The following is a 10,663-nucleotide window of genomic DNA, read 5'->3' as shown; positions in this document are numbered from 1 at the left end:
TTTCTGCTTGAGTTTGCTAAATTTTCTTAATCTTTTAACAGAGCTATCTCTTTGTTTCAGTGATTTAACTATTGTTTTTCTCTTTTAAATGTAAGTTTTCTGTTCTTATCTTCATTAATCCCCACCGTCTACTTGCTTTCAGTTTATTCTGCTCTTCTTTTTCCAGGTTCCTGAGGTGAAAACCTATTGCTCACTCGAGACTTTTCCCCTTTACTAATGCATGCATTTATTGCTATAAGTTTCCTTCTCAGCACTTTGATATATCACAGTTTCATGTTTATCCAGTCCAATGTATTTTTAAATTTTTCCTTGAGACCTCTTTGTTGACAAATAGATTATTGTGAAGTGTGTTTTTAAACTTCCAAAAGTTTAGTGATTTTAATATCTTTCTTATGCTGATTTCCAGTTGGATTCCCTACAATGATTTGTGGTTTTCACTTGCTCTGGATGATTACTATCTCTTTTAAATTGATTGTGGCAAGTTTTAGGGCCTCAGATAGCTCTATCTTGCCATGTGTTTTGTCAGCACTCAAGAAAAAATGTGTATTCTGCTGTTGTTGTGTGGAATATTCTGTAAATGCCAAAATGATTCCTTTGGTTAATGGCATTTTGAGTTATTTTATATTCTTGTTGATTTTCTTTTTTTTCTCTCTCTCTTTTTAAAAATATGAAATGTTTCACAAAATTTGTGTAATCTATATGCAGGAGCCGTGTTAATCTTGTCTACATCATTCTAATTTTAGAAAGTGCTGCCAAAGCCAACACTCCTTGCTGATTTTCTGTCTAGTTCTATCAATTATTGAAAAGGGCATGAGGAAATTTCTAACTATAATTGTGGATTCATCTATATCTCCTTTCAGTTCTGGCAGTTTTCTTTTTTAAAAAAGTCAACAAAAATTTATTTAATTAAGCATAAAGTTATTTTCACATTTATCTACAACCACAGTGAATACAGTTCTTGGCATGAAGACACAATCTTTAGAATTTAAAACCTCCCCACCTGCAAGATTACATATATAAAACTCCCACTATTGTTTCTATAAAAGAGGATTCGTTCACCAAATTAAAGTACTTATACTATCTAGAATATAATAAAATGGAAATGATTTACTCATAGATTTGTATTTAAATCATCTTTATTTATAAACTACTATACTAAGAACTATAATTCCTTAAACTTCAATTTGAGAAAAGTGTAATCACTTAAGTAACAGCCGTTACTTAAACTGAAAATGAGATCAGTCTAAATTACTTTTGAAGACAGCAAAAATATCGTCAGGTTTCTTGCTGTGGTTCTGGTTGTTCAGTAGCAGGCTCCTTGGAAGGCGGAATCAACCCTGAAGGGAACTCGCTTCTACCTTCAGAATGTGGGGTTGGGGTAAAATCCAGGTCTTGGGTGAAGGTAAGGAGGAAAACCCCTCGGTGGATAGATGTTTCTCACTGCAAATGGAGCACGTGGTGGACCTGGGAAACCCCTTGGTGGATAGTAACTTCGAGATACTCCAAACATGGTTCCTGGAGGAGGTGGGGGGAAAGGAGGTCCTCTTCTCATGAATGGGCCTCTTGTATTCACAGGAAACAATGGACCTCTGACTGGAGCCAGAGGTGGAGGAACAAAGCCGGTGCCAGTTGCTTCATTTTTAGCAGGGAGAGATGAATCACGCACATTTAAATTACCAGGATGATCTTTGGCATCATTTCTACTGGATTCCATTCCTGAAGGCATTGACCCATCCATTTTATCCAAAGAAGGCACATTAAAACTTCTGAGTTCTGCTGGCCCAGACAGTCCATCAGAATTAGAATAAAATCTGTCTTCCCTTTGTGGAGGAAGCGCTGAATCAGGATATGATTGTCCTGGTGGAGGAAACATCATCCTACGGTCCTGTTCCCATGGAGATGACAGGGACCCAGTATCAGAAGGAGCCCTGTGAGGATTGGTTAACGTATCACAGCTTGGTTCTCCTCTTTCATTGGTAATCTGATGGTCCAGAGGATTCCCTGGGCCTCTTGGGCCTCCTCCTCCTCCCCCCGGAAGCATAGGTGAGGGTCTCGGTGGACCCTCCAACACAGTTTGAGGAGACAGAAAAGCTCTCGTTTCAGATGAAGGCTGACCCAATGGTGAGGGACCACATGGGGAATGCTCTCTGCCAAAGGCTGTATTTGAAACATCAGGTGCACAAGGATCTTTTTCTAAAAGTTCAAATTTAAACTCTGTTTCAGTTAATTTTTGTCTGTTGTGAGCATTTTCTTTCCTTAAATCATTGAGGTTTCTTTCAGCAGTCCGAGCTGCCAACCAATTATCATGTCCTTTTTTCTCGTAGGAAATAACCTGCCTTTGATAAAAATTAATAGTTCTCTTCAATTCTTCTTCAAGATCTTTGGCTAGCTTTCCATAGGTCTCCAGCCCTTCAGTGGTGTGACTGATCTTTTTTTCCACTTTAGAAAGTTTCTCTTCTTCCTGTATCCGGGAATTTTCCTCTACTGTCAATTTCCTGTGGAGTTTCACTTCATTTTCTTGATAGAATTCAGTCATTATTTTAAGTTTCTGTTGAAGCTTCTGATTCTCACTTTCAAAATACATGTTTTCTGACTGCAAAGATGCTTGTTGAGTCTGAAGATTTTTAATATGCTCTGTAAGCTCTTCCTTTGTCTTATCAACTTCAGATAACTCAATAACAATGTGGTTTCTTTCTCCTTCTAAGGTTTTTAAAGAAACATTTAACTCAGCAGCATGAATCAGTTTCTTCAAAGCTCCTGTTGGAGGATCATCTAAGTAAACACCATTTTCCGATTCACTGTTCACTTCTAATTCCGAGTTATCATCATCCATTATGTCCTCTCCAAGCACAGCAGCCCGATCTTTCATCTTTAGCAAGCATCCAGTCAGAGTCTTGATGTGATTTTCTTTATCATTCAGAACTTGTTCTGCGTGTGCTTTGGAGTCTTCAAATGTTATTTTCTGTTTATTAAGTTCACTCACTTGTTCTTTCCATACTTCAGCTTCTTGCAAAAGCCGCTTCTGGCTTTCCTGAAGTTGAGAATTTTCACTCAAAGCATCTTGGATTGCTATCTCGCGTCGTTCTTCACCCATGTTAAAGATCTTGCAGATGATTTTGGCTTCTGCTATTTGTGATTTCAGGGATTTTGACTCATTTTCTAGAGCCTGTATCCTTTTTGAGATATCCGCCATCAATTCATCTTGTTGAGAATGTTTAGATTTCTCTTCTTTGAACTCTTTTTCTAGACAGAGGATTTCATCCTCAAGTTCAGAATTGGACCTGTTCAGCTTTTCACAGGTTGCCTCCAAACTTCGTGCTTCTGCTGCCGCCTTCTCAAAGCTGGCATCCTCTAAAGACGACTCTGCTTCATAGGCTTCGTACTCTGTTTGAATAAGGCTAAATGTTTCAAGTAGTTTACATTTTTCTTCAATTAGTCCAGAAAGCGTTGCAGCAAGTTGTTTTTCTCTTTCCACATAAAGCCGACTCCTAACGGATCTAAAAGCTCTCCACAGAAAAAGGGGAACAGCAAAAAATCCAACAACGGCTGCACATACCACCAGTTCCCATGGAAAACCATGAGGATTCGAATCTGGTCTCCTACTTTCAGGCAGTGCTGCCACAACCCTGCGTAGCTCCTCCAGGACCAGCCCCAGATAGGGCTGAGGGGTAGCGCCGGGCTCCTCCATAGCGCCGAGGCTGCTCTGGGGTCTCCGCAGTAACACTGGCCACAACAAGCGGTGGAGAACACGCAGCCTGGGGTCTGGAATCCGAATCCGCACGCGGCCACCAAGCGGAGCGGACCACTGCGGAGCCGGCTGCGGGGGGGTTTGGGAACGCGGGCACCCCACAGGCCTCACAGGCCCATGCTGCTGTCCCCTCATCCCCCCTGCCCCCTTGTTACACTTTACATCCTGAGGCAGCGCAGGTCCCAGCCTGACCCGCCTTAGTTCTGGCAGTTTTTACATCACATATTTTGTTTTGTGGTGCGTGCGTGCGTGCGTGCGTGTGTGTGTGTGTGTCTTCTGAGGTCGAGTCTCGCTCTGTTGCCCAGGCTGGAGTGCAGTGGTGCGATCTTGCCTCACTGCAAGCGCCGCCTCCTAGGTTCACGCCATTCTTCTGCCTCAGCCTCCGGAGTAGCTGGGACTACAGGTGCCCATCACCGCGCCCGGCTAATTGTGTGTGTGTGTGTGTGTGTGTGTGTGTGTGTGTGTGTGTTTGTGCGCGTTTAGTAGAGACGGAGTTTCACCATGTAAGCCAGGATGGTCTCGAGCTCCTGACCTCATGATCCGCCTGCCTTACATCACATATTTTGAAGCTCTGTTGTTTGGTGAATACACTTTTTAAATTGCTGTCTTCTTCAGGGATTAAACCTTTGATCATTATGTAACCTCTCTGTTTCTGGTAATTTTCTTTGCTTTAGCTGATATACATACAGGCACTCTTGCTTTCCTTGCATTAATGCTTGCATAATATATCTTTATTCATCCTTTTAATTTGTCCTGCCCTGTATTGGTGAATTTCAAGTGAGTTTCTTGTACACAGCACACAAGAAACCTATACGAAAGGGTTATATATATATATATATATATATATATATATATTTTTTTTTTTTTTTTTTTTTTGAGACGGAGTCTTGCTCTGTCTCCCAGGCTGGAGTGCAGTGGCCAGGTCTCAGCTCACTGCCAGCTCCGCCTCCCGGGTTCAAGCGATTCTCCTGCCTCAGCCTCCCGAGTAGCCAGGACTACAGGCGCCCGCCACCTCGCCTGGCTAGTTTTTTTTTTGTATTTTTTAGTAGAGACGGGGTTTCACCATGTTAGCCAGGATGGTCTCGATCTCCTGACCTTGTGATCCGCCCGTCTCGGCCTCCCAAAGTGCAGGGATTACAGGCTTGAGCCACCGCGCCCGGCCGAAAGGGTCATACTTTTAAGTATACTCTTCCATTATATGTCTCTCAATTGGCAGACCATTCATAATTAAACGAATTGCTGATACTTTAGTGCATAAGCCTGACATTTTTTCTTTTCTCTATCAACTCTTGTTTCTCTGCTTATTTTTCATGACTTTCTGTGGGTTATTTGAACATTTGCTTTAGAATTCCATTTTGTTATTCATAGTGTTTATGGTGTATCTTCTTTTTTATAGTTTTCTGGTTGCATTTTATAACTTAGTGGTTGTTCTAGATATTCCTTTATATATACGTTATCACAGTCAATTGGTGTCATCTGTATTCCAGTTTGAGTGAAGTATAGCAACCCTATGTCATTTTATGTCTCTTTACCCTCTCAAATTTATAGTATAATTGTCTTACATACATTTAGAGTAACATTAGACAATGCTACGATTTTTGCTTGAAACATCAGACATAATTTAGGAAATTGAAACCTATGAAAATAAATAAAGTGAGCATTTTAGAGCTGCCAGAAAGAAATCTGACACAACCTGTTTTGTCTTTCATTTTTTCTTTCTTTCCTTTATATTGATCATAGATATTATGATGCCCTATCTATTAACTCCAATATCTGGATTATCTGTGAATTTGTTTTTAATAACTGATTTATTTCTTATTAGTCTGTTTTTCTTGCATTTTTGTATATGTGGTAATTTTTCAAAAGTGTGCTGAATTTATGGATAATATGATATAGAGATACTCAAAAATTTTGAATTATTTTTCTGGGCAGACGTTATATTACTTGTAGATCACCTTGCTGCTCTCAAGACCTAGTTTTAAGCTGTGTTATGGTAATGATGTTTTATTTTCCTCTTAGGACATATGCCTCACTCCTAGGATGTTGCACCTCTCCTAAGAGAATTTTTAAGAGTCCCAACTAAGTTTCTCAGTTGTTTGCCAACATTTCCCCATCTGGCTGGATCTGAACTCCAATAGCTGTCCAGGAAGTTTTCAGTCCTGATAATCTCTTCTGCTTTCTGTATGCCAGCAGTTGTTTTCTCCTATGTCTCTCCTCTTCTTAGCCAACTGTCACATAGCTAAAGAGTCACAGAAGGACCAAAATAACACTTACACACCTATTTCTATGGTTCTCTCTCTCTCCCATATGATACATTAACCCCCAATTCCCAACCAACTTAGCAGCTTTCAACTCTATGCATTGCTTCTTTTGGTTACCAAGGCCACTAATCCTTGGTTGAGTCCCATTTTCCTGTACCAAGTTCAGAAAGATGCCTTTCTGGGAAATCCTGGCAAATGTGATAGTAACCTCATGTGCCTCACCTTCCTTAAAGATCTCATACCTGACTTGGTACAACAATGTTCTTCAGTGCCTGCTGATATGGTTTGGCTGTGTCCCTACCCAGATCCCATCTTGAATTGTAGCTCTCATAATTCCCACGTGTAGCCTGCCCACCTGAACCATGCTCAGCACCTGGCGAGAGGTAATTGAATCATGGGGGCGGGTCTTTCCCGTGCTGTTCTTGTGATAGTGAATAAGTCTCACGAGATCTGATGGTTTTACAAAGGGGAGCTCCCCAGCACATCCCCTCTCTCTTGTCTGCCATGTAGGATGTGACTTTGCGTTTCCTTTGCCTTCTGTCATGATTGTGAGTTCTCCCCAGCCATGTGGAACTGTGAGTCCACTAAACTGCTTTCTTTTATGAATTACCGAGTCTTGGGTATGTCTTTGTTAGCAGCATGAGAACAGACTAATACACCTGCCAAGAATTTTTTTCTATGTTTTGTCCAGATTGTATAGTTTTTTATGGTGGGAGGGTGAATCTGACACCAGCTACTTTGGTGTCAATTAGCCAAGTCATGTACTAATTTATTTTTAATGTAGAGCTATACAATCTTCTTTCTATACTTAAATTTTTAATTAAAATATAATAATTAAAATATTACTAAAAATTTCTTAATGATTTTATTTCATGAGGAAAGAGACACAGTCAGGAATGTAAAGTATGTCTTACAAGTATTTTCTTGCTAACTGTGTGAAATAGATTGCAGGAAGTATTATTCGATCCCCCATTTGGCAGATTCAGAACCTTGAGGTTAAAAGACAAAACAATTCGAAGTTGACCTTACAATTAATTAGAAAGAGACAGACCTAAAACTCAGGTTCAGCATTAGACCTCCGTATCTATGGCACAAAAACACACCATCCCTTGACTTTTGCCCTGTCTTCGTAATTCCAAAGAGCCTGAGATTACTTTCAGACTATACCATTTTCATTATTAGTAAGTAATCTGTCTGAATTATCACACATGAGACAATCATTAGTGTCAGCCAGAAGTCTGACATCCAAGCTCATTTCAAAGCCGCTGGAAACAGACTGTCTTCACTGCCTTCTGTGTAGACCTCCATTACTCTGGGTTCTGAGACTTGAGTCCACACCAGGCAAACACTTCCCTAACTCCTCATCGTCCATTCTTATCCCCATGGTCAAAGTTCAAGTCCTCAGCACCTTTCACCTGGACTGTTCCAGTAGCCTCCTCACTAGGTTCCCTACCCCTAGCCACAATCCCAACTGAGCTGTCTCCCAGAATGCTGCCAAATTAACCATAAATTTCAGCTTAAAACCTTTCAGTAAATTCCTATTGCCTTCAGGTAGAACTCTTCAGTAAATTCCTGTTGCCAACCTTCTCCTCATCTGGGTCTGCCTTCTCCTGCCTCAAGTTCCAGGTTCCCACCTTTGTACCCCTTCTCCTGCAAGTCCAAACTGATGATTGTTTTCAGAACATTTCACCATGATTCATATTTCTGTGCATTTACAAATACTACTCTTTCTTCCTGAAATGGTTTTCCCTTCTTTCTATAACACAGCTTCCTGAAATGGTTTTCCCTTCTTTCTATAACAAAGCTTCCTGAAATGGTTTTGCCTTCTTTCTATAACAGGAAAACTGTTTATCTTTTAAAATCAGCACCTTGCCCCCCGCCGACTCCCTCCCAAAAAAAAAAAGAAAAAAGAAAAAAGGGAAGAAGGAAATACCTGATACTGGGTAATTTGCAATGAAAATAAGTTTAATAGGCTTATGGTTCTGCAGACTGTACAGGGAGCATCTTCTCGGCCTCTGATGAGACCTCAGGAAGGTTTTACTCATGGCAGAAATCAAAGTGGGAGCAGACAGACATCTCACAAGGAAGAGCAAAACTAATAAAGAAAGCATTGCAGGGAAACTGCTACACATATTTATAAATGACCAGATCTCCTGAGAACTCGCTCACTATGGTGAGGATAGCACCAAGCCATGAGCAATCCACCCTCATGACCCAAACACCTACCATCGGGTCCTGCTTCCAACATTGGGGATTATAATTTAACATTAGATTTGGTGGGGACATATCCAAACTGTATCACTCTGCTTCAAGTTGGAGTGTCTTCCTGGAAATTAAAGCTTTAATGTAGGCTGAGCTCGGTGGCTCACACCTGTAATCCCAGCACTTTGGGAGGGCGAGGCGGGCAGATCACCTGAGGTCGGGAGTTTGAGACCTGCCTGACCAACTTGCACAAATCCCGTCTCTGCTAAAAATTCAAAATTAGCCAGGTGTGGTGGCGGGTACCTGTAAAAAATCCCAGCTGCTCAGGAGACTGAGGCAGGAGAATCACTTGAAACCAGGAGACAGAGCTTGCAGTGAGCCAGGATCACACCATTGTACTCCAGCCTGGGCAAAAAGAGCGAAATTCTGTCTAAAAAACAAACAAACAAACAAAAAAACACACACAAAAAAAAACCTTTAATGTAATAGGCAGACTTCATGAAGACACATTTCATGAACGTATTGAGTTGGAGGAGTGTACTGATTTATATGTTTACCTTCAAAGCATTCTTTAGAATTATTCTCTCAGCATAGAAGACTACATACATCCACCTCACCTCTACAGATGGGAGCAGCCACACAGCCAACTGAACACCCCATGATTTTCTTTGAGAAACAAACTACTTGCTGAGAGTAAGAAGTCTTCTGTCCTAGAAAATTTGGTGTTAATGTCAGAAAGATAGACCAACACAAGAAAATGCAATAAATATTGGCTTGTGCCACACAAATGGCTGCTTTTTGGTCAGGAACGTGTGCTACGATCTTCTGTGCTGAAGGATCAATGCCACTGCAAAGCCATGATGAATGGGCATTCCTAAGCCCATTACTAAGCCCGTAATTAATCCTCACTGACACGTGAAGAAAACTAAATTTCAAAATGAAAAACGAGTAAGTGGTAGAGCAAGAATGTGAAACACATCATTAAATTCCAGAATCAGTGTCCTTAACGTAGAGAACATAGCATCATAGCTACTCTTTTCCTAACTGTAAGATCCCAAGATATGCTTAAAGTGGAAAAAAAACCCATAAAAATGTACTCTTCTTTAGTGGCCCTTTTTGCTTTTTCATCTGTTCTATGAATCTTTATTCTGAGGGTTGCCTTTACTTTCTCTCTGATTGAAATGGGACTGACAACCAAGGGACCTTAGCATTGTCGTCATCAGAGTAGGTGTGACTACAGAAGGCCAGTCTTAGCATTCCGTGCCCTGGACCTCGTGACTTGACTATGAATGTTCAAAAGACCTAAGTATAGCCAGTCGGTGTCCAGATGAGTGTGATAAAGGCATTAATGGAGAAAGAATTTCTTTCCTTCTGAGATCATGGTTTCTACAAACCATTTAAGCCTGGAATCGCCTTGTAATATTATCTTCACACAAAGAGAGCTTGGTGGACAATAAGCATCATCACCCCCCACCATACGCATGCACATAAATGACAAAGCAAAGGCAAAGAGCAATACCCCTAGGGATATTGTTAAAGAATTTAGCTATAGTACTGATTAAAGCTCCAGGTCAACACCTAGACTTTTTTGTTTCCTTAATCAATAAACGGCTTTGTTTTTTCTTCTACCTATTTCAATTTAGTTTCTAGCACCTGTTATCAGGAAATTCCAACTAAAACATTTTCCCTTCCTCAACTCCTTTCCAGCTTGCTCTTAGAGCAATGTGACACCTGTCTTTTCTCACAGAGGATTTGCCCTGGAACAGACCCTCCTGGTTTTATATCTCTTTCATCTACTCATGATGGGTGCCCACAGCTCAGCAGGAGTCGGGACAGTGATGATGCAACCCAGTTGCCAGTTTACTGTTGATGGTAAAGATGGCCAATAGTTACCGAGGCCTGCGGCCCTAGAATTCAAGAATTCAGAGACCACACACTCTCCTAATTTTAAAGGTGTCTTTGGAAACGTAAGTTAGATCCAAAAAAATCCAGGTTTTATTTCCAGCTTTCAGAAGACAGCTGGAAAGACTGACTGATGGTTCTTTGCTCCCTCAATTTAAAGACAATTTCTTCAAGAAAACTCTATACCCAGCTGTATTGTGACTTTGCACACTGCTTTCCTGCAGTCAGACCACCCATGCTTCGTTCAATACTTGTCATCACATTTACGGTTAATGTTTATTTGGTATTCTCTCACCCCACCAGACAATATGTTTCATGATGACTGATGTCTATATTTCTCAGAGATGTATCCCCAATACCAGTCACAGTACCTGACACATCAAAAGCTTTCCATAGGTTTTCACGGACTGAATAAAATTTTACAAGTCTGATCAAGGATTTCTAGCTCCTGTCCCTGTTTAATATCCTACAGAGGCCTATGATATTTACTGAAATCAAAGAAATCCTTTTATTATTCTAGAAAGAAGTTGCAATGTGACTTTAATATCTC

At 40.7% G+C, this 10,663-nt stretch overlaps 1 protein-coding gene and 1 non-coding gene across 2 annotated transcripts; both read right to left on the bottom strand.

The window, feature by feature from the left end:
* Nucleotides 1-661: 661 nt before the first annotated feature.
* On the bottom strand, nucleotides 662-763 carry LOC119623608 (U6 spliceosomal RNA). Its single transcript, XR_005239755.1, has one exon. It is a non-coding gene; the product is annotated as a U6 spliceosomal RNA (small nuclear RNA).
* Nucleotides 764-1,275: 512 nt separating this feature from the next.
* LOC119623605 (cTAGE family member 8-like) lies at nucleotides 1,276-3,732 on the bottom strand. Its single transcript, XM_073008670.1, is given in 2 exon segments — nucleotides 1,276-1,378; nucleotides 1,380-3,732. Coding segments are annotated over 2 exon segments (2,412 nt in total). The 5' UTR covers nucleotides 3,689-3,732.
* Nucleotides 3,733-10,663: the final 6,931 nt, after the last annotated feature.

This window comes from Chlorocebus sabaeus, chromosome 21 (genome assembly GCF_047675955.1).
Source record: "Chlorocebus sabaeus isolate Y175 chromosome 21, mChlSab1.0.hap1, whole genome shotgun sequence".
In the NCBI taxonomy this organism is placed as follows: domain Eukaryota; kingdom Metazoa; phylum Chordata; class Mammalia; order Primates; family Cercopithecidae; genus Chlorocebus; species Chlorocebus sabaeus.
This window is presented reverse-complemented; position numbering and strand designations above follow the sequence as displayed.